The 25,028-nt window shown below is 40.9% G+C and overlaps 1 protein-coding gene across 1 annotated transcript; it reads right to left on the bottom strand.

The window, feature by feature from the left end:
• Positions 1 to 3,627: 3,627 nt before the first annotated feature.
• asmt (acetylserotonin O-methyltransferase) lies at positions 3,628 to 24,135 on the bottom strand (the record flags this gene model as incomplete). Its single annotated transcript, XM_084362664.1, has 8 exons — positions 3,628 to 3,967; positions 5,339 to 5,461; positions 8,180 to 8,320; positions 16,477 to 16,595; positions 20,666 to 20,734; positions 21,970 to 22,099; positions 22,249 to 22,423; positions 24,034 to 24,135. 8 exons carry the CDS (start codon positions 24,133 to 24,135, stop codon positions 3,750 to 3,752), a joined length of 1,077 nt encoding a protein of 358 aa, XP_084218790.1. The 3' UTR covers positions 3,628 to 3,749.
• Positions 24,136 to 25,028: the final 893 nt, after the last annotated feature.

Genomic DNA, 25,028 nt, shown 5'->3' with positions numbered 1-25,028 from the left:
TATGATAAGAAATATTTTGCATGTTGGTCTTCATTTGGTGGACAGGAAGCAGGGTTGCCAGCCGGAATCAAACCAGGGGCACGATCGTTACACGACATGCATCATGACACACTAGGCACCGCTAATCTGTGCTTTACTTTGAGATGTTTTCTCCAGTCAGACTCGAGTCACGTGTCCAGCGTAGAGAGAGTAGAAGAGGCTGGACGTCCTCAGCTCACCTATCTATCCTCTTCTCCATCACAGTTCCCTATTTTTATAGCTCTAAACTTTCGAGAACCATCCATAAAATCCACTCAGGTTGAACCTGAGGCCGGGGCAATAATAGCCTCATGCGATGGAGCAGTAAATGGAACTGAAAAGTAGAGAGGAGAAATGTATGCACTGTTCTCTGCTGAAGTGGAAAACATTGACCTGAGTCTAAATCATTGACGAAAAGCGAGGGAAAAGTACTTGAAGAGATACTCTCACAGAATTACAGCTGATTTTGTAGAGGCGTCTGTTTAAATGCAGACTGCAACCAAGTTGTGTCTGAAAAGCCTCACTGGATGGTTTTAAGTGAAACTCCCTGCTGCAATTATTCGCACAGTTTAATTACTTTGATGTCCTGAGCTGCCTTTCTTTCATCAATCAATTTTTTTCCCTGCGAGTAATCAGAAAAATCAAACGGCAGCGATTTGAAGTGGGTCCTTTCACTTAAAAATACAAAGCAGTTGGATACTTTCATCCAGAGAAAGTTAACTTCCTTTTACAATTTTTATTAAAGTCATAGGAAAACTTAAAAACACCTTGTTCTTATCTAATCTGGTTTTAGCGCAAGGGGAGGATTAATAATTACCGGAAAGTTAAATCAGGTTTAAGACAAGATTGCAGATTTGGTTTAATTCAATCTTATATTTAAAGGGACTTCTAACGAGCTATTTTTTCCTTTCCGTTTGCACGTTATCAAGAAAAGATATTTTTCTGTAGTCAACCACCATGACATTGGTAATACTGCACCGTGGCAGCACTGGGCGCTATCGCCGTCTCTGCACAGGTCAAGCTGTCTCCAGCCTCGGCACTTCATTTCCCTTCATTAGGCCGACTCTCTGTAAAGCCGTCCACAAGGATTTGACATCAATTCTAATTTGTTGCACTTTGAAGTCTGATTAATTCACAATTACTGCAGGAAAAAAGAGAACGGGAGGATAGAGAGGGCAGCGGGAAGGAGTGGGTGTTGTAGAAAAAGAGACGGAGAGGAAGTGAACAGTGGTGGTACAGTCCTCTGAATGCAGAGCGGAGAGAGCTTCAGACAATATTGGTGTCTGAAGGCTGATAATGATCTTCCTCAGCTAAAGAGTGAGACAGCTGATACTTTGTGCAATTATCTTCTGGCAGGCCCATTTTTATGCCAAAATAGATGAGGGTTTGTATTAATGAAACTGAACATGAATTATATCCACAAATACTCTCTCACTGAGCTGATCAGCACAATAATGTCTCCCAGAAAACTGCGTCATCAGAGGTGGGGCACAATGACAGAGTTTTAATAACGGGCTGATATCTGCATTTTGAATATTTCCTGTGCTGAGTCATTGTGAGGAAGATTTATTGAGTCCCGTCCATCATTACAAAGAGCACGGTACAAAGACAGCTTTGCCAGGCTGTTAAGAGCAGTAAGAGGCGAGGGGGTTCAGACGGGATTGAGCGATCGGAACAGATATGCAAGGCGGTTCATCTTCTTAGCAATAAGACTGGAAGCTCACACCGACCGCACACCTTCTAATAGCAGCTGACCTTTTCAGTGTATGGCTAATCATTTACAGCCGAATCAGACCGGACTGGGCTTAGTTTCTTACTTGATTGTGTAGATTTAGAGCAGGCTTAAGCACAGAAATATTCACATTGTAGTATTTTACTGATACAGGGCATTGAATTAGGGAGCAAGTTTGCCACCCATTTAGTTTGGAGATGAGTCATGTTCTGCTCCCGGTGATGTAAAGTACATTGGTAATGGTTATGTTGCTAGGTGATGTTGACAGTGTGTACATTAGTATTATTAACAGGTCCTGTGGGGTTAGAGTGGACACTTAGTGTCCTCCAGAGAAGTTTAAATGACTCGGGGGAATTCTTGAGGGTGTAAGCTGCCCTGTGCATCAACTGAGGTATGTTTCTATGTCATATCATATGTTTCTATGTTTTGCTGTGTTTTTGTGCTTGCTCCTGAACAAATTGCCTGCATGGGACAAATAGTAACAGTAAAAATAGTAACTTATACTTTAAAGATATATTATGTAGAAATTTTCCATTCAAATATCCAAACGACAAGACCTCCCTATTTTGTTGAGTTGTGTACTTACATTATCCCAAATGTTTCTTCCAAAATAGGGAAATCAATGAATGCGTCTAAAGTTAACACCAATAAAACTTAAAAGCATAACCTCGTCTGTAAACATTTGTGCCTGAGTCACATCAGATAGATTTTTTTTCCAGCAATGATGGTTCTTTAACGGTGTATTCACCAGCAGTAAAGCAAGTTTGACCCTGGGATCATTTGTGTTTATTCACGTTACTCATGCAGTAGACTGTACACTAGCCGTAAGCAAACGTTAGTGAGTTTTTTCTGCATGCCTCGAGACAGCCAATCACAGCATTTTAGATCTACCTCCTTAGGTTTTGAAATTTAGTATCAAATAAATAATTGAAGTTTGATGTCCAGCCCTATCTCTTCCAGTTAGTAAACAGCTCTGGATGAGAGCAGAATCCATGCTTTATGAATGGTATTGAAAGTGTGAATTTCCCACAAACACTATAATACATCAACAAATACAAGGATAAGAGCGATATATTCCTACTCTCTATATTTATATGTCATGAGATGTTGTGACCTTAGCGTAAGATTGGGGTACATCATATATTTTTCACAGATTTCTTTCAGGTCTAGAGGACACAATTACTGCCTTTTCCCTGAAAAAAAGGAAAATAACTTCTCTAAAATGGACCCAGGATCAATAGATAGTATAATAAAGGGACTGTCTGTGTGATTTACTATGGATGTAACTCTTCTCATTTTGTTGCTGTGGACTCCACTGGTCCATAACTACTTTGTTTTACCATTTATTATGTGGCAGAAAGAATTATCTTTTAGTCTCTTCCTAGCAATACAGGTGGTAATACCACTTAGCATTTTCTGTCCATAAAAGTTGTGTTTTCATTGCAGTTTTTACAGAAGCGAAATAACGGTTGTGGAGCTTTGCAAAGTACGTGCTTGAAATTTGTACATGCAGGTCTTGGCTCACAGACAGCAGCATGCTTGGTATCCAAAATAATTTATGAAAGCACTCCTGGTTTATGTGAAAGGGTTGCTTGTGTCGATGGGGCCAGTAAAATCAACACACCGCTTTGCAGCTCCAAACAGTTTTCAGCCACTTTTTGCTCATTTGTTTGAATAGCTGGACTGATTAAAAACCCAACTGCTGGCAACTGCCCTTGTAGATGTACTACAAGATAACTCCTGTTCAACACAAAACAGCAGCCAAAGTAAGTAAGTGATGAAGAAAGTCTCAATCACTGTTCATACCAAAGTACTTTAATTTTTAAGTTTTCAAAGATACCAAAACAGGCTAATTTGCAGGAAATGATGGACAATAATTCAGAATATTCAGTATGCAGAATCAAGCAACCGTACAAATGGGCCTTGGTTTGAATAGGTCATACAGATTCAATGAGAAGCAGTTACAGTCCTGGTACAAGTGTACACTTATCTGTGGGTCTCATATCTCTTTGTGTCCCAGCACAGCATCATAGATCTTCCCAGTGAGGCGGTGCTGGATGTTGGAGAAGCCAGCAGCGGCGAGCAGGGCAGCGTACTGAGCAGCTGTCCTCTCTCTGCCCTCCGTCTGCACCAGCATGTTCAGGGAATAGAGCTGCACTGTCAGTGGGCCAGAGCCGTCCTCAAAGAGCAACGCCTCCACCAGCAGCACAGCGCCTCCTGCAGGAATAACCAACAGTTCAGCTCTGTTTGTTTGTTTTATTCCTTTCTCTTTGTTTTCTCTGGTTTCTTTGTTTCTCTCTCTCCCTCTCTGACTGGTTCGCAAGTGTCTAAGCAAAGCTTACTGTAGCTAGCTAGGCTAATGATAGCTTTGCTAACATACCTGTAGCAAGTCAGTTTCCCATAAACCCAGTATACATCAAAACAACGTGGTTTCATTTAAACGATCATTAGCAAAACAGAACAAGCCGGTGTATTTGTTTAAGACGAAGAAAATGTGAGTGAATGCATATTTCTTTTATTATCTTGTTTCTATCAATGGTCGTTGTCGTCATTACAATCAGGAGTTGATTCATCGAGATAAGCGGTAGGTGGCGGCAATTATCCAGCCAGGTGCCAATATCAGCCCACACGTCTGATGTTTTTGTCTGCCACAATGTTTTGTCTCTTCAGTGGATCTTTCAGTCACATGCTAAGTGTACGTCATGAGTTTGATAAGATTGAATGACATACATGTTTTCATGGCATGCAGGCAGTTGACAAGGGACTGACGGGAGCTGGGTAGATGGTTTGGTGCTGAGATAGAGCTGTGTGTCATCAGCATATGAGTAAACTAAGCCCGCGCGTTGGCGGATGATCTGACGTAGAATGCACACTATGTAACTTTATTTTCTGTGCTCAACTTGTTACCAACTAGTAAACAACCATATTTATGATTAATTTAGTTACTGTAAAAAAAGGAATGCAATTGATAGACAAGAATTGATAAAGTTTCTTATATGCCTTATTTCATAGCAGACATCTTGACTTGTCAAACACAGGTGTAACTAATACCATTGTTAGTTGCTGCTTTGCATTGCCATAACTGGAGAAACAGAGACAAAATGTATGTTTTTACCAACACCTGTGCTTTCTGTGCTACAACAGGTCAACATGTCTGCTCTAAATGTCTCCTGTGAGGCTTTAATAAGAAACTACTTTGTTCTAAAACAGGTTGTAGTCTCTGTCCAGAAAAAAATAGGCTTTCCCCACTTACTTTATGTCCTTGTTTTTATACACACACACACACACACACACACAGATTCACAGACGAAAACACATGAGAGGGTTTTGTGCCTCCTGATAGAGTCTGCTGCTTTTGTGTGTGTGCGAGTTTGTCTTTGATCAAAGTCAGAAGGACAGACTTTTCTGGGATCAGCTGCATTGTGGGATACAATCTGCCATCTCATTTCAAGCAGGGGAGGAAAAAAAAAAGTACTCATCTCTGTCACAGTCAAAGACACACGCACGCACACACACACACACACACACACACACACACACACACACACACACACACACACACACACACACACAGACAGACAGACAAACCTGGCTTGCAGGCTTTGTAGACTCTACTAAGTAGCTCTACGCAGCGTTCGTCTGTCCAGTCGTGGAGGATTCTGGCGAGGATGTAGAGGTCAGCCTGCGGCAGGGGGTCTTTGAAGAAGTCCCCTAAACACACACACACACATACAATTCAAATGCACTGAATTCCTAAGACGCAGCCATATTTGATTTAATTATTTCACATAATTATTAATTATGTTGACAAGCCTTCCAGTAATGAGACAATGATTATTTAAGTGTTTTACATACTCAAACATAATTAATTAAAAGGGGCTGATGTCTGTTGTAATCATATTGTGTCAGAAGGATTTGACCTAACAGTGTATTTTCAGCCTGCTGTCCACCATGGCTCAGGGTCAACTTCACTTGCTGCTGTTTCTAAACAGTGATAAAGATGAGTGTTTGTGTGCCTGTCCTCGACTCAGCTCCACGCCTCTGCTGTCCATTATAACTGTATGACCACACAGGGGTCTGCATAACATTGAAGAAAAACAAAAACTATATATCACTGCTTTTCATTTTCTTTTCGGTTCCCGTTGTGTTCGACACCATCGCGGCTATGAGAACAGCAGGAATTGATTGCGACTTCAGGTTTTCAAGATTCACAGACCGCTGAGAAGTTTTTCCCTCCACATTTGCTGCTGCTTTGGAGAGCCGACAGCACATAGTGTGAGATATAAATTGATAGTTGATACACAATGTTGTCAGTCCAGTAGCAGCAGGAGACACACAAGTGACAACATCAACAGTGTCCTATTCTGCTTTTACTTTCAGATCAGACTTTGAAAATATCTTCCAAAAAATGTTTTCTGTCATTTCTTTATGCTGTTAGAGGGAAATGAGGTTGATGGTGGCAGACAGACTGTTACTGCGCTCAATCTCCCCCCCTGCTCTATGGTGGCCGCAAAAAACATGAAAGGCGCTCTTTACAGCTTTGTTTGGTCTATCTGTGGCAGTGCAACATGGTGGATCTGCTCGCTGTGTAAATATAAAAAGGCTCACTCTAAGATTACAAAAACATAACGATTATTTGTTTCAGGTGATCATACAATAATGGACATATTTATGAGCGTTTATTCCATTTCTGCCAGATCCCCTTAAATCCGACACTTTGGATGTTCAAGATATTATTCCACTTTTTCCATTATGTTGTAAATAATGTGTAATGCATTGTCTTTGTGTTTCTCCTCATACAGCACGATGGTCCCATTCTCACCTTGTGATAACATGTAATATTTATCTGGATAAGAAAAGGTTTATACAGGTATAATTGCACACAGGAGGCATTATTATCAGACTGAGATCAGATCAGCCAGACCTTATCTGCACCATCCTATTAAGATCAGATCAGAGCCAGGTGTAATACAATCTTTACAGTTTGGATGCATTCATAGATGGCTAAAGGCAATGTCCTATATCTTTCGTATTGTCAACCAGTCTTATTAAAAGACCACAGCCAACAATGTGTTTGTACAGCTCAGAATACTTCAGAATTTAACTATTCCCTCTTCGGCACTACAAACCCATTCCTCCTGAAGAAAAAAATACTTGCTAAAAATGAAGCAGGCACTACCTTTTTTGTTTTAGCAACAGATGTGCCGTACTTATGAGTATTTAAGGAACCAGGAGTTTGCGCGATTGACTTTACATGGTAATGAAGGAACATGCTTACTGATGTGGAGCTTTATGGCACAGAGGAATATAAGCTATATCTTTAGCTACATAGTAAGAACATTGGAAAAATGCCACTTCAAAGTGTCACGGTTAACCAAAAGTGACCCAACGCAAGGCACACAGGCAGGCAAGTAACCAAACAAAAGGTGAGCTTTATTAAATCAAATCAAATCAAATTTATTTATATAACCCAAAAGTCCATCAAATACAAAGGCCAAACACAAAAGCTAAACAAAGTACCGACCAAAAAAAGCAAAGTACGAACCAGGAATAACGCGAGGAATCAGGAACCAAAAGCTGGGTCGGGAAGATGGGACAGGAAGAAGACAGGGAAGCAGAGCACTGTACTGCGAAATGACAGCAACAGCAAGACATCGCCGTCAGACAGCCAGGTCATTCAGTGCACGGCAGGCAAAGCTGTGCTCCTATGTAGGAATACGGACAGTTGAGGGAATATATCGCCTAAGGAAAGGCCCGTCTGACGGCAATGCAAAGTGCCAAAAATCTTCAAATAATAGCTTAAACACTTAAACGGATATACATATTTTTTACGTGTCTTCTTTTAGGTGGCTAAAATACTTCTTGCTGTCAGTGCCGTTTTGCAGCACAATGCTTTGCTTCCCTGAGGGTGCTATGCGCTGCTTCTCCACACAGGGAGAGAGCTGACGGTCATCTACTGCAGGTAATACACCCACTAGGGATGAGTACCTCATACAACCCCACATCGAAAGACCCGAACAATCACTTTAAAGCTCCTGTTGGTAAGATATTAATACTGACGCTTTAGGAATTTAGCTCGGGGGTCAGCCGCCATCCGAAAGCGTCAGTATTTAGAGTTAAGCAAACCCAGAAAAATCTTGCAGAAGACCCTTTCCTTGGCAAGGAAAAAGTAGAGCTGATACAGCGGTGGCAACGTGCCACTATTGTTGACAAGCCCACCATCTCTGCTTGTGTGATTTGCATATTGAGATCTGATCACAATGCAGGCAGATTTCAGAGCAGAAGAATGCTTATTAATACAAGGTGTAAATGGTGTGTGTGTGTGTGTGTGTGTGTGTGTGTGTGTGTGTGTGTGTGTGTAACTGCACTTGAACTGTCTGTATATGATTAAAAATGTCAAGCGATGTCGCCCAGCCCTAATGACATTACCTTCGTGGAAGCCTATCCTCTGGTCGCCCTCCGAGAAGAAGTGTTCCCTCGACGTACGCACCACCTTGGGGAGGTCAAAGATCGTAACGGTGCATTCTGGGTAGGCTGACGTGCACTGCTTGGCTAATGCTCCACTGCAGCCTGGAGAGAGAAACAGAGAGGAGTAGCTTTAGTTACGGCGCAATGAACGCACACAACCTTCATTAACAAGGTAGTGCACCATGCTCACACTCAACACACAGAGTCAGACAAGTGGAACAGATGCCTTTCAGGTATATACCCATTATTTATTTGCATGATTTGTATTCAGTTGTATGTGGCGGCTTTGGGAATATGGTTCATCTAACATTCATGCCAATAAAGCAGACTGGAATGAACTGAATTTAGAGTGACTGAGAGAGAGAAGAAACTGGACAGAGCTCGCTGTCTAGGAATCCGACAGGAATCTAATCTAAGCAAGAGCAAACACAAACACGCAATGTGATTGTTATCTGGCTCAAACTGATTTCACATGCATGAACCTTTACATGTAAATCATTTTTTTATTTATGTAGCGAGCTGCAGGGCTCCAGGGATGACAACGCCGGTCTGTTGATTGGTCAGTCGGTTCACGACTTTGATCCAGACTGAAATATCTTGACAACTATCGGAGGGACTGTCATGAAATTTGGTACAGACATTCATGCTCCCCAGGGACTCTTCCTCTAGCTTTACCATGAGGGAGACATTTTTGATTTTTACTGAAATATCTCAGCAACTATCAGTGTGTGAGCACTACATGTAGTGCTATTTATCCATCGAAACTGTTTTGGTGTGAGTTGCAGAGTTTTGGAGATAGCGGCCCAAGAGATATCGAACCTCTTTAGATTATGGATACAATTGAACAAAGATTATGGATAATGGAACAAAGTGGCATCCAGCTTGTGGTGGTCAAAGAGGAACAGTGGCAGGCTTTGAAACCATGTAATCACAACGTCACGTGACGCACTGGGGCCCAAAAAGACTTTTTTCCATAAGCTTACATTTTGAAACTGTTTGGAGCGTCACAACCCCCACGATATGACTCGTTTGACTATCATAAATTAAGCCATGTGGTTTAATAAAATTTGGAAAGTCTAGAATACCCAAAGATTAAATCATTTTATCTCCATTCAAGTTAGCCGACCGCTAAACATGGGGTTAGCCAGCTCGGTCAGTGGAAGTCTCCAGTGCGCACAATCTATGGGCCACACAACATGAAAGATCTGGTTACTTTATAGCCAGGAAGTTGACATGCCTGAACAAAGCCTTAGTCAATAGGGTGCCTCAGGATTACAGTTACATGCCTGAAATAAGGTATGTGGTAACCAGAGATTTTCACATTTTGTTTTACAACATAAATATACCAGTAAATACCCCACGTTTGAATTATAAAGCCTTTACGTGTCTCAAAAAAGGTAGTTGCCAACAAGTTTCTAAATAAGACTACAGGAACTTTAAGTGTCATTGTGCCGAACACTGAGACTCAACTACTCAGTCCATCTTTAAAGGTTGCAAAGTTGTGCTCTAACTCAACTTTACAACTGTAGATTGATCAATTTATAATAAAGTGTGTGTACTATAGCGTAGTAAGATACTTAGTAGCGGTGACGTTTAAGTCATTTATAGCCAGCCTAACATGAGCTTTTTACTTCAGGCTTTAAAGCAACCCAGTATGTCTTAAAGGTATATTACACAGTTTCAACTGTTACAGTTTGGTTGGGCTGAATTGTTAAGTGTCTGTTGCTGGCAGAGCTTCGGGATCAGCTGGTAGAAAGGATTCTTGTTTTCGTTCAACTCTTGGGTCACAAGATAAAAGATGTTTATAAAAGCTGATTACTCACTGTTGAATTTTAATCATTAGGGGATAGTGGCCAAGTTCAGCCCCGCATGCATTAAAGGTTGCATGTCTTGCACTGAATGCTGTCTCATAGAGAGAACTGCAGCTCGTCGTAGGGCACAGGTCAGACCTGATTATTTGACTGGAAAATAACGAAATTAAATTAGCATACGAGCACACACAAACACACGAGGGCGGAAACAGCGGTTTAATGTGGAAATATGAATATTTCAACTTGATGCTTTGGCAGCATTATTATCGGTGTTCATGCTTCATCAAGCAATCTGAATATAAAACACAGAGCGAGAGTGTGCGAGACAGATAGAGAGGAAGAGATAGATGAAGAATGTTTGAATGAGTGATGGGGAGGCAGTGAGGTGGAATACAGGATCAAAGGATCGCACTTTGACAAACATACAAAGGCAGCCAGACATAGGAGTGTGTGTGTGTGTGTGTGTGTGTACAGGGCAAACTGTCAAGCTCAGTAGTGCCTTCCTCCTAATAGGACCTGCTGCTACTGAATCAGTCTGTATTCTTGCTTTATGTTTTTCACACACACACACACACACACACACACACACAAGGACGCTCACATCAAACAGGGGTCAGCAGAGGAGAAAAATCAAAGAGCAGCAAGGAGGAGCGAATCCAAACACAACAACGCAGCTACAAGACCCCGAGCTAACCTGTCTGCCTCAGTTTGTTAATGAAATCCTTTGACGGGAGATTGTGATTGATACGTTGTGTTATACTGTTTTGTTTTTCCTCCTCTTTGTTGAGTTTTCTGACTACTTACATTCATTCAACCTTTATTTAAATCTTGAATCAATCAGGGCACGAGCTCATTGCCAGTGCTGTCAAGAGTACACGTTAAACAGAATAAATGAGCAAACGATACAGTTAAGAGCAGTTTCGTTCAGGAGCAGAGTAGTTTGCATGGTTCTAATGTGTGTTGTAAAAGGTTCCCGAATATAGTGATTGAACCAAGCATTTGAATGGGTCAAATTATGAGCATGGAACCAGTTTAATAAGGAAGTGACGTGTAGGCCAGTCGCCAGAACAAAATGTTGGGGGTTAACGTCTCTGCAAACCGCTAATAGGTTCAAATTTGTTCGTGTCATGTGAACCATATTCACATTCTTACAAAACTTGTCATATCACCTTCACATAACATGCTTATGACATGACTGCAATGTCGGGAGGTGGAGGTGATGGTGGTGGAGTTACAGGTGAGGCTGCCAAGCCAAAGACTGCAGTTTGAGACTGCGTTCAAACATTTGCAAGTGTGAAACCCTGGGCTCGGATCTAAGCACAGGCACTCTGGGCACACGCCAACGGCCTTCTTGCCACTAGAGAGACAGTTCGGAAAAGAACATCAACTGCCAACATTAAAATGATAGTTCAGATCTTTTGGTGTGGGGTTGTATGAGTACACGGCCAGTGTGGAGAAGCAGCCTGTGCGTAGGAATATGAACGTTGTACAGTTGAGGGAATGTAGTGCCAAAGGAAAAGGCTGTTTAACGGCAACGTAAAGCGCCAAAAATGTTGCATGCACTTAAACAGATGTATATATTTTACAGGTAGGTAGGTTGTAGGTCGGACTTATATAAGTTGGCTAAAATACGTCTTGCTGCTGGTACAAAACTCTGTCGCCTGCCAGCGCCGCCACTGCTTCTCCACACCGGCGGCGAGGTGATGGTCATCTACTGCAGGTAATACACTGATGAGGGATAAGTACGACCTGTACTATCACTTTAAATATTGTATTTAAAGTAATATGAAATATTAATAATATGATATTTAAAAAATTGCTTATCTAAAACTTCACAATGTTTATATATTATTCTCTTCTTTTTTTTAAACATACACAATGTTTACATCAATGTTCAGGAAAAACATATCTGTAAATCTCTTTATCTTAATCAGTAAACTTTACTCATGGAGTCTAGAGCCACTATTCTCAATTGTGGTGGTATGTGGAGGAGTCGGACAAATGTTTTATGAAAATGAAATAAGTCAATTTAAAAAACATAATACTAGCAAAATACTGCAGAATTTCAAATTTAAACACTGAAATATAATAGAAAATATGTTTTCTTTCCCCCGTAATTACGCGCTACACTCAAACTGATGGCGAGATAGTAAGTTGAGGTAAATAAAAGATTCAAAAACACTACAAACATGGCTCCAAACAGGAACTATTGGGAACTATAGGGAGGAGAAGTGCGGAGCAGGAGGAGAGTATTTCAAGCAGATCTGTTGAAAGTGAAGTTGACAGTGCTATTGGCTACTTAAGTAGCCAATAGCAGCGTCCACAGCACCTGCTGACATAAGAAGGAAAAACAGTGAGCTGAAAAGAGTAGGCCTCTGGTCTCGGTCATAATAGCAGTACTTGGTGAGGCTAATATTTTTTGAGGTGGGACGGGATGTAAAGAAGTTCGTGGGACGCTGCTGTGGAGAATAGGCATTCAGCACTAACTTCAACTTGATGCACCTTTATTTGTGCACATATGACCATCCCATTGTTAATCTCCGCTGATGTACTGTATGTGCTGGTATTTCTGTGTGTTCTGTAAAAGTGAGTAGTTTTACTCTCATAGAAGTATGTTCAGGGTTGAATAAATCTATTAGAAAACTGTTTGTGTACACACTTTCTATCTTGTGTCAGCAACTAGATACTGCTGACTACATCTGTATCCAACTAATACAACTGTGGCAGGGAACCACTGAGGGGGAACTCCGCTGATTTTCCACATCAAGATCAGTTTACTTACAATGAGGAGAATTCTCCAGCCTGTGAAAATAGCTGTATAATGTACTTCTGTGGCCCTGGAGGAGCTTTGTCAGTGCTCAGAAGATATAATCAGGGTTATCTCGACGCAGACTTTAGACTTTTCATAGAAAGCCTGTGTGACGAACAGGAGAAATGGAGTTTGAGAGACAGAATTCACATATTAACCTTCGGTTGGTCATTGATGAGGGACAGGATTGTTGCAAATACACTTTACTATCTACACTTTCTATAATTTATATCTGCTTATATACTATCACTACATAGAATGGGCTCTGGGGAACTTCTGTGTTGTGCTGGAAGATGGTCGTTAATTCACGTTAGCGGTCTCACGTTAACTACTGTGGCTCTCTGATAGCGGAGTCCTTCACGAAGAAGATGAAGGTCACATTTTCCACATCACGTTACAATCCACCCACATATGGGCAAATAAACACGTGAACTGATACAAATCTTTACACAGAGCATCTTTCACTTATAATACATTACTACCAACGTTTGTTTACTTTTTCAATGATAAAAGTTTGAATACATTCTCCACTTGTAGTATCATGACTTTATCTAAAGCAAATGATGTGAATATTGTTTCATAACTGAGTTTCTTGCATGTAGCAGCATGAAGCAGATGGCCATTTACATAAAAAACAACACAAACATTGTGCTTCAGAACCATGAATATAATTTCTTCAGAGCTGCTGTAACCTTTAAGTTCATTATGCATTTTTAAACAAAACATAGAACTGAACTGTGTGTTAAATGTCACATTAAAATAAATCTAGGTGAACGGCCTCACGCAGACCGTCAGTACAGAATAACCCATTTTTCGTCAGGAAAATGATGAAGACTTTGAATGCGGGCTGGCTGATCCCTGATCTGGACTTTGGACAGAGCAACAGACAGAGCACCTGAGCAGCAGGTGTGTGCAAACACAACAGATGCTGTGTGAGAGACAATGCAGTCACTCCTGCTGTCCACACGCACACAGTTTTTGGTGAAGCACCTTAATGCATAAACATGAACACACAACCTCACGCTGAGGAAGTCACAGAGGAGAGAAGCGACAGGACGACCGTCCTCGATGTGTGTCTGCGTCTGTGTGTGGGTGCGTGTGTGTGTGTGTGAGCATGTGTGCTTTTAGTGGCTTCACAGCTCCCCTGTGTGGTCGACTGAGGTGTCACACACAGGAGGCGGCCAAGAGTGTAAACTAGTGTTTATACAGTGTGCTGTTTCCAAGCCTGACTGAGCCCTAATGTTGTAATTATAATCAAAACAGAGAAAAATGTGTGTTAATTAATGTTTTAAATGTCAAGGCACTTTTACGCATTTTCATGTCAAACTAAAAGACATTCAGTCGAGATTAGAGCGCTGTTCAGGGGCTTTATCTCAACCTCTATCCTGATTGAACACAGCGGGGGTTCTTCAAAACATTGATTGCACATTGGATCATTTATCTCTGAGTATAATCTTGCACGTGGACATTACTGCTACATTATTATCCATCATCTGCTCTCTCTGATCGATTGAGGGGCTCATGGGTGGAGACAACGTTCAGCTCTAAGTGCAGGAGGAGGCTGACTGAAACAGAACGGGCAACATCAGCGCAACAAAAGCTTTTTTTTTGCTCTATTATTATTCATATCATGTCACTTTTTTGCTTATTTCTTCCTCTGTTTTTGATCCTGCTCTGTTCTTTTCCCTGAAGTCCTGGCCTCACATCCTACAGTTCATGTTGCGTTCGTTCAGTCTTTCTTCCCTCACTTTTTTATCCTTGTGCACTTTGCTCTGTGTGTAAAACCATTTTGTAGGAAACCTGCAGTACAAAAGCACTTTATAAATAAATCTGATTTGCCAAAGAGAGAGATTACATAGCAGAGATCAGTCAAGAAAGCTGCATTTTTTTTTTACCTTTATTCATCCGAAGACTGACGAAGCTGCAACATCTTGCTTCACATTTAGACATTTCACATTCAGAGCATCACAATGGATGGAGGCTAAATTAGTTTGCAGCTAACTGGAACTGCTCTTATTTATTGGCATAAATCTTGTATGCTTGAGAAAAATCCATGGGCCATGTCCACATTAATGCAGATTTATGAAGAAATACGGTTTTCAGATTAAGTTACACATTGAAATGCTGCCACAACAGGAAAACTGTTGATTTTATTTATTCTCTCGGTTGTCAAACTACAAAATCATGTATTACGGTCATTTCTGGGCAAGAAGAAGGGTGAAATAAATAGACTGTTGTGACAGAGATGGCTGGATGCCTCACACTTAGCAGGTTAAACCTCTCTGATGCCTCCTACTCTCTGAAAACACTGATTTGGATTTCAGTGTAGACGAGCTAAATGCATTTTTACCAACGCTGCCCTTGTTAAGTATTTTACACTGGAAAAAATGCAACTTCAAAAATAAGTACAGAAAACAATGAATACAAGACGTTTCTTGTCTGTTTTCTAGATAATTGTGTCTTATATTAGGTATACTGAGATATTTTTCACAAGAAATTAGACTCACTAAGATTTTGAGTGTTTGCAGTGTAATGTAAAACAAAGCGAATCACTGATACGTTCACATGTGTCCGCTTTAAAGTCTACATACCATACTGAGGTTTCTAAAAAACAAAACATGTCATACTACGTTCACATTACATGTTTATGGCCTGACTTTCATATCAGGAGGTGAAGGTTATAGCAGTAGTGTTACAGGCGAGGAGGCTGTCAAGCCAGTGACTGCAGTTCAAGACCGTGTTTCAACATTTATATTGTTGGATATTTTCATAGAGACCTCTGGACAATTTCCAGCCATGTTTGTTGCGACAAAACAGGTATTTTAAGCCAAACGATGATCTGTTTTTTCTCATAAACACAGAGGACGGTGGTGGAGTTCCAGGAAAGAAGGCTGCCAAGAGATTGACCGCAGTTTGAGACTACATTTCAACATTTGTGAATGTGAAACAAGTGGATACTTTTAAGGAGGCCTGTGGACAATTTCCAGCAAACATAATGTGGAAATTAATCAGGAGATGTCGGAACATTCCCAGAAGTATTTTAAGCCAAAACATGATGTTTTCCAAACCCTAACCAAGTGTTTTTTTTGTGCCTAAACCTGACCAGACTATAACCACAGCACTGTCACAATAAACAGAACCTCTAGAAACTCCACGGTGTGAAGAGGCATACATGACAAACATTTATTCTGGCAGCTGGCAGGTAACCCATAAATTGTGTCTGTACACTGTCTGTAAAAACAAATTAATTTATGCTGTTAAAATCAGGTTTTTCCTTCAGAGCTGAACAAATACAACAAAGTATACTGTCAATACAGTGAAACTCCAGGTGGACGTGACTTTGAGTTGTGTGTGTTGGGAAAGCTGACTGATTCACTAAGAGTCATTAACTCAGCGAGGCTGAAGGGTGGGGTGGGGGTTGTTATAAAGGTTGCAGTTGATTGTGAGTGCTGTGCATTTTTGTGCGCACACACACAAACACACGCTCTACTGTATAAATGCCGTATGTGTGTGCGGCTGAGCCAGCTGTCTCTGTTAACGCATGACTCCAACAATTTTAAATGTTAATGACTGAACCCACGACCTTATGGAAATGAGATCTGGTGACTCGATAAACACACACTCGCGCACACACTTACCTCCAAGGTCACAGATGACCTTGAAAGCTGAAAGATCGAAGGCCGTGACCGCGTCTTTACCGCAGATGTTCCAAATGGAGTTCATTAGCTGCATAAACTTCACCATCTCCTCGTCAGACCTGCACACACAGAGACAGTCCATAAGAAAGTAGTCAAGACTGCCTTTTTTTTTGTATTAAAGTCTGGCTGTAATGGCGCAAAACTTTCTTTGTCATTCTCTGTGAGCTGTCACCTAAGGGGCAACTTGCTTTATGTCCACAATAAACAGACAAACACACACGCACACACATACACACACACAGTGCCGCTCCTCATGTACAAAGTGGCTCCCCGTGGCGACACAGTATGTGTGAGTGTGTGAGTGTGTGTGTGAGAGAGAGAGCGATAGACAGGGTGCAGCAGAACAGAAGAGCCTGTGGTGACTGCTGCTGCTCTGAGGAATCTCCACCTCATCACCCAGCACTCTGCCCTGCCATGGGGCTACACACACACACACACACGCACACACACACACACACTGAGCATCCTCTGTTCTGTAACACTAGAATTTTGTTTATCCAAACTTGTGTTCGGCCAACTAACTTCAGATGTCACGCTGACCTCCAGTCGGACTTTGAAAGTGAGTCATTGTCGCGGCCTCAGACTCTGATTACATCGGATGTGAAAAGATGAAATGACTGTGAGGCCAAACAGCAGCACTGTCAGCTCTAATTTGAGAACGTTTTGGACATAAGTTATTGAATGCCCCCTAATGATAACATCTGCAGTGCTTCTTGTCCCCGATTGATGCACACAATCTCTTCCTGTCTCCATTTTGGGGGGAAACGATGCTCAGCCTGGTGAGCTCAATACATCATTATAACGTCCTGGTGGTTTATGATCCGTCCTCACTCTGCACAGACATGACTCGTCCTCCTCAACATGCCTGCAGGTTCTCTGTTATATCTGCGCCCACTGTCAAAGTCATGGCTCACGGCAGATCACTGTTGTGTTTTACTGCTGTCTTGTTGCTTTATCCTGTCTTATCAGCATTAACAGAAGAAAAGACTGACAAAGCACGTTTCACTTTGGCCAGTGTCCTCTGAAGATCATTACATCAATTATGTGTTTTACTGTGCGTGATTACTGCGTCCTGAGTAGGTATGTAGTGTGCTCATTCTGGAAAAGGGACAAAATTGACAAAATATTAAAAGAATTCATGTCCAACTGTTTTATTTTTGAATGTGTTGCCGATCAGTGATTCCTGTTAATTACCTAGACTCTGGTGGCCCGCAAACCAATTAGACTATTGGTCTCGCCATAGTTTCAAAATAAATGAGTTTAAATATCCTCAAGTTTTCTACACAAGGCGCAGTTGCATTGCTTTTCCCATCAATTACATATGATGGCTGGTTGTGCGTGATGCTCCGCTACACAGTCGTACCACACCAAGGACGTTATATTAAATCTGGACACAGTGTTTGAGGCGGAGCCCCGTTCATACCTATGAAAGCTGCTCAGTGACGTTTTGAAGCCAAAAAAGCTCGACTTCCTGAGTATGAAAATACCCCAATCTTCCATGATGTAGGGCCCATAGAGCGTGCGCACTCGAGACTTCTGTGACCGAGCCGGCTAACTTCTGGTTTAGCGCCCGGCTAACTTGAATGGAGATAAAATAATTTAATCGTGCGGCTCTTCTAGACTTTAAAAATGTTATTGGACCAAATGGATCAAATTCAGATAGTGAAATGGGGCATTTCATGGGTGCTTTAACGCTCAAAAAAGTGTATTCACCGTTTTACAGAGGGAATAGGGAATGGAAAAAGGTCTTTTTGGGCTGCAGTACATCACATGACATAATGTAATTGCACGGTTTGGCCACTACATTAACTGGCCTCAAAGCCTGGTGCTGTTCCTGCGGGCTTGCACCACACTGTTTTATCCAAAACGCACATTTATTTGGCATTTTTAAAGCAGACGCGCATGTTTTAACTAGTCTCTGTGAGATCGGGGCCTAACAGTGTTTTGCAAAGTTGCTTCAGCAAAGCATCTTTTACTCTAAGTGAGTTACAACTATTGACTAATACAAGATGAAAAGTAATGGACCGAAATTGACTTAATATTGTGAGGACTGGGTGAATTACCAGGCAGCAAAAGCCAAAGCTTAGTGTTATATTTTGTTATTTTATACATTTATCATTTTTTATATTTTTTGTGTTTTCAGTGTTTGATAGGGAGCCCCCTAGTGGAAGAAATGACATAATGTGCATTTAAGTTTCTACATTTAAAAAAGACAATAGCTTTTCAACAGTTAGCTCAGCACACATCTTGTATAGTTCTCATACAAAATAATAAACTAATTGCCAAATTAAAAAATTATGAAGATTGGTACACATTTTACAGTATTAGGATAAAAAAATACAAAAATACAAGATTAGTCAGGTTTGTTGCAGGATATGATCTATATAATTTTGACCTTGTTAACCTTAACAATTAATCAGAGATGGGTCTGCTTGACCATACTTATTATATCCCAAACAAAGAGCAAATATACTGTAATTGTTCCATTTTTCAGTCACTGGACTACATTTTTTGCAGGACCACATCAAGTAAAATATTACAGCTATTTCAGTATCAAACACCTCGCTTAAAATTACATAAATCATCAGACACATCTGTCCTGTTTGGATAAAAAGCACTCATATGTAGTATGTAAACATGTCTTGTATATTTTTGAATTATCAAAACCTCTCCAAATCCTCGCTCTCATGCCTTTCTTTTCTCCAAATCTTTTCTGCTTTCTCGGGTATGAGGACTTGGCTGTAAATTATTCAGGTGCAGTACATGGCTGGTTAAATGCCGATGAGTAAACAGGAGTCTGAGTCATCCAGCCGGGCTTTGAATCATCCTGCTCCTTCTCCAGCGCTCCGAGAACACGCTGAATTACTTCAGTGGTTGTTTCCTCTTGCTAATTTACCCACAGTATTCACAGGGGAAATCAGCGGGGACAAACAACTGCTCCTCCACATTAAATCAATTGTGTGCAGGTGTTGAAATTTTTTCTCACTGGGTATTTTTCATTTTCAGTCAATTAAAGCTGAATTGCAAATTCATCTGCACAAGGGTGTGTTGAATTATGTGTGAATATTCTCATTCTGCATTCATCTTTTCTCAATGAGGCAGCTCCTGTGAGATTATCAGTGGCTTTTTAACAGGATATCAGAACAAAAATGGCAAATACAGAAGAGCTGCAACGGTTAATGGATTATTTGTCAACTAATTGAATTTAAAATATTTGAAAAATGTGGCTCTGATGCATCATGACTAGTAATAATTAACTAGTAACTAAAGTCATCAACTAAATGTAATGAGCAAAAAATACAATATTTGCCTCCAAAACGGTGGAAGTATAAAGTATCAGAAAATGGAAATACTCAAATGAAGTACAAGTACTGCAAAACATATGTACTCAGTTACGTTCCATCACTGGTAGTTCACATGCAAAGAAATATGTCTACTCTCAGTGTTGTTCTTTTTCGGCTGAAGTGAAGTCAGTGGACAGTGAAAAACAGCGAGTCATACATCTGCACATGCGGTGGTACATTTCATTTTATTGTTCACGTTTAAAATCATGTCGGAAATGTGCATTTTAACATCTGTTTGGTGCAACCCACCCCCTTCCGTCACAGCACAATGGCTTCTTAAATAATGCTCTGATGAGGACAAGAGTTGAGAGTGTTTTAGCGAGTTATTCCACAGTGTTTCAGTTTTGATGGCCTCTGATACCTCTGGGTCTGACACTGTTTTAAAGTACAGGGCCTCAGGCCGGCCGGATCAAAATCTATTAGTGAACAAAGTGTGAAACTTTCAGCGTGTGACCTCTGAAAACTGCTGACCAGCGGATCAGTGAAGCGTTAAAACTGCGGGCACCAGATACTATAAACACACAAGACCTCAAGGACAATGGCAGATATATTCTGTCTCTCCGAGCTTCCTCACATCACTGCCCACATCCTCTCTCTCTCTCTCTCTCTCTGCCTCACACATCCACTGCTGCCTCCTAATAAATCCCACAGGTCTGTTTTTTTAGGAGGATGTGAGAAGAAAGTGACGGACAGGCTTAAGATGGAGAGACAGGGCTGGAATGTAAATGAGCGGGAGTATGTGTGTTTGTGTTTTATCTGTGTGTGTGCATGTGTGTGTTTCTTACCTGTAGAGAGCTTGAAACAGGTCTTTGGAGTTGACTCCAAAAGCCTTTTCATACTGGTTACTTCCCTCTCTAGAATAAAGAAAACACAGAATTAAACATATGCTCAAGTATGGGGCGTGTGACTCATTTGATGAAGGGAGGCTCTCGGTATTGATCGTCTCACTGCTTAAAATTTTCTTGAGCTCCGTCTCCCAGTTGAAGTAGATGAAATCAATAAGGTCAAGTGTGTTGACATGAATCACACAACCATGTTCTGTCTAGTTTAGGTAAATTCAAACGTTTCTAGCACTCACAACCGCACACAAAAATTAGTTATTTAGATCAAGATGCCTTCATCTTTTCTGTATCATCCTCTCCTCGATGTGTTCTCAGTGTGATGGACTCCACTTGTCAGCCACAGTGAATCCAGTCACGCTGTCTGACAGCTGCTGGTCCTCCCTCAGACATTACAATGAGACTCAAATCCATCCTGAGACGCTGTTCAAACAGAGATGGGAGGACGGGAATCCACATCCTCAGGCTACAAATCAAAGCTGCAGTTCTCACAGCCTCTCACTGCCCACCTGTCTACTCTGAACTCGCTCTTTTCAACTGGACAACGTCCTTCTTGTGCATTCATGTTACATTTTTTTGGGAACTTTCAGGCACGTGTTTGTTTGCTTATCTTGTCTGGCTCTTTTGGTTCGCCCTCTCCTGCAGTGTCCCTAGGTTATATTTTTACATTTTATTGTGGTCATTAATGGATGTTCTTATAATAAATAATCTAAGATTCCTTTCAAGTCACATTAAAGATACAGTCACAAAACAGAAAGACAGTTTGCAAAATCTATCAAATCGCATCAATGTAGTCAATTTGAGTTTTACAAAAAGTTTATTTCAATTTTATTTTATTTTTGAAATTCTCTTTTTTTTTTTTTTTAACCAGACTATGGAGCAGCTTCATTCCCCAGGATGTGAGACTCCTGAACTCATCCTCAACAGCAACACTCAACGCAGGACTCAAGGACTCTAACATTATTTCTTTTTGTTTAAACCCTTGTTTACAAAATGGCGATTACATTTACCCTGTAAAATAAAAATTAAAACACTTAACCATCACTAAATACATGAAATAAATGGTCAGTTTATAGTTAATTAAACTTTATTATACTGTGATTTCACTGTTAACAAACAATTATTTGTTACTGTTTACTACTACTGATTTTTGTAATACTATGTAAATGGTTGATGGCATCAAACAAACCGAACATGCAAAATGTGTTTTCCATGATCAGTTCTCCGTGACATGAACTCAGTGTACTGACCTGACAGCATCAGTCAGGTGGTGCCAGCAGAGGTAGATGGTTCTGGAGCTGTACTGGATGGACTGGTAGAGGGACACAGGACTGGAGCGGGTCAGGTAGACACTGGCCTGCTCTGTGTTACTGTAAAGCACTGAACACAGGTGGTGGGGGAGGAGATGAGTGAGAGTGACTCACTGCAGGTGTTCAGACAAAGTTTCACCTTTTATGTCTATGTGAGAGACGGAGACAAGGGGAGATGTGCATGTATTCAAAATATAAGTGGGAGACCAGAGTGACTACCTCGTCCGTTGTCCTGGTGTGTGTGGAGGAGCTGCAGGCCGCTGCAGGCAGCCAGCAGTCTCTGTGTGCCGTCCAGACTGGCTCCCACCGCCTGACTGATCTCCTCTGCAGACAGGGGGCGCTCTGCACCCAGCAATATATCAAACACCCCCAGCTCACAGGAGGAGAACACCACCTGAGTCAAAGAGAGAGGGACAACATGCAGTGTACTGAAATAAAATGCTCTGTGTACTGATAGAATTATCTAATCAATTGAATTAATAGTCATGTATCTAGATATTCACACTAATCAGGACTAATGCAGTAAAAAGACTTGAAAAGAATGATTCAAACTGCAAAATTAGTCAAAGTAAAAGTACTCATTCTGCAGAAAATGTCCCTGTCAGTGTTTAACTATTATATCTAGTGTTTTTGATTAATATTACTGCTGCATGAATGCATCTGTGTCATTTTACTGCTGTAAATGTTTAAGATTGAGCTCATTTTGACTACTTTATCTACTGTTGGGTAGTTTAATAGTAGCAGTTTAAGTCACATCTCTGAAAAAAGTTTTCATTAGAAACAGAGTCCTGTTCAGCTTTGTGGTAATGTGTTTCCAGGTAATCCATGAGGGTTTTAAAATAGATTATTTAGTTTAAGAAGTAGGAGAATTTTCTCAACCCGAAGGAACACCAAATCCTTCACATTCAAAATCACCACATTTGGTGATGTGTTGTTTTCATCTGGCAGGAAAGGTGTGGGAAACGCAACTGAAGCTGTCAGACAAATGTAGTGGGGTGACAAGTGCAATATTTGCCTAAGAAGTATAAAGCTGTACAGTGTACATATCTTGAATTTCAACTAAAATACAGTACTTGAATAAATGTACTTGTGTCCACCACTGGTCTCCTTTCAATTAAAGCATCATCATCCAGTCCTCCACTCTATTACAGTGTAGACAATCATGTGTACTGTTTGTACGAGTAAATGAAAGGTGCTGTAAACTGACTTGTGGTTGGTGACGAGGCCAGAAATAGAAATGATGCCAGTACATATGGTCGTAGTTTACTGTTTAGAGATTCCTTCAGGCTGCAATAAACGATGGATTTTTATTCTTGATTAATCTCACAATTATATTATTATTAGTTGATTTGTGAAACTTTAACGCAAAATTTGCCAAACATGTGCTGAAACACGACTAATCAGATCTTTTCATTTTCATTTTCACAGATTTGTCATGACTTATCTGATAGGAAAAGTCGATTGTTTTTTAAAAATGCAAAAAAAAACCCCAAAAAACTCAAACTCAAAATTTTAACATCCATTCCAATGTTGAGAAATCCTTTCACTGTAGCCTCATACTTTGACCGATTTGAAAAATGTCAACAGATTTGTGCTTAGCTCAGTTAGTAGTTTGAGTGCTGGAAAGGAAATTAGGACGTTCTGCTTTGGACAATAATCGTTGAATCTAAAAGATGCCCATCACCTTATACCAGAGCCCAAGATGGCATCTTCAAAATGCATTTAATTTGTCCAACAGTCTAAAACCCAAAGATATTAAGCAACAAATCTAGTGCGTAGCATTTTTGATCTTAGAGTTACTTTACATTTGATTAAATAAGTAGTAAGTCAACTAATCTTCTCAGCTCCTCTGAAACTCTGTCCTTGCAGTTTTAATATGTTTGATGCTATTGCTATATCAGCTACCAGGAATGCAATTAACTAAATTGACCCTCAGGCTGCAGAGAGAAAACTATAAAGGTACATCCCTTTATGTGACCCATGAAGTTTAGAGTGTATCATTACCTTAGAGATGAGGAATCCTTCCATGTACTCGAGTATCTTTTTGGGGTACGTGTCTGCAGCAGGTGTCCCCTCAGGTAAACACACCCCTTGATGTTCAGCCATGGCCTCTTGTTTGGACAGGACCTCTTTGCTCTTCTACATGTAAAGTGAACTTCCCTTCTTCGGAGACACTTCAACAGGTGAATGTATGAATGGAAGAGTAGACAGAACTAGACCCAGACAAAGTGCCCACCCTGCTGCAGCAGTGAGAGTTGCAGTGGGCTAAGCTGATTACAGCCAGATAACCCAGATTAGAGCGGGGGCTCAGTCTGCTTTGGACAAAGAAACAACTCTGTGGCAGCACACTGCTGCTTTGTTCATTACCACTCGCACTTGGACACACTTGGATGGAGACTTTCACTCTGTGCATTCTCATACCAGACATGTTTCCCACAGTTTGCATGACCCCAAAACTGTGTCTGACACTTCTGGAAACCTTTGAGGAGAAACTGTCTCATGATAGATGTGCTCCTCTCCTCGCCTCCATATGGCCTGATTGCACTTACGCTGAGAGACTAATGGTAGCATCAGACCTAATGACAAAGACTGTCACGTCACGCGCCTTGATGAGGTTACACAGACACTAATCAGTTTGACGATTAATTATTCATCCGCGCAGTTCATTAAGGCAGCCATGTACGGACAGGATACAGATATGGCAGCTGGAGTCGAGGATGTTGTCACCTTGATCTTTCACACGAGGTTTTGAGGAGTCATAAAGAGATAAAAAACAAAATGGACATCAGTTGCTCTGATAACAGCTCCATGAGCTTTAAATCATTCAGGAATTTTCTAAAGACGTTTAATGTTAAGTTATAAGGTATATAAGTTATAAGGAAGTCCTGTTGTGCTGCAGAGGAGCCCTCGCCTACAATCTTGTCCTCCTGATGTGAGAAAACATGTTTATTTAGTGCGAACACCAACAGATGTCTCATCATCATGATTTAAATAGGTTT

This window comes from Pagrus pagrus, assembly GCF_965226575.1.
Source record: "Pagrus pagrus genome assembly, chromosome: 9".
Taxonomy (NCBI): Eukaryota; Metazoa; Chordata; class Actinopteri; order Spariformes; family Sparidae; genus Pagrus; species Pagrus pagrus.
This window is presented reverse-complemented; position numbering and strand designations above follow the sequence as displayed.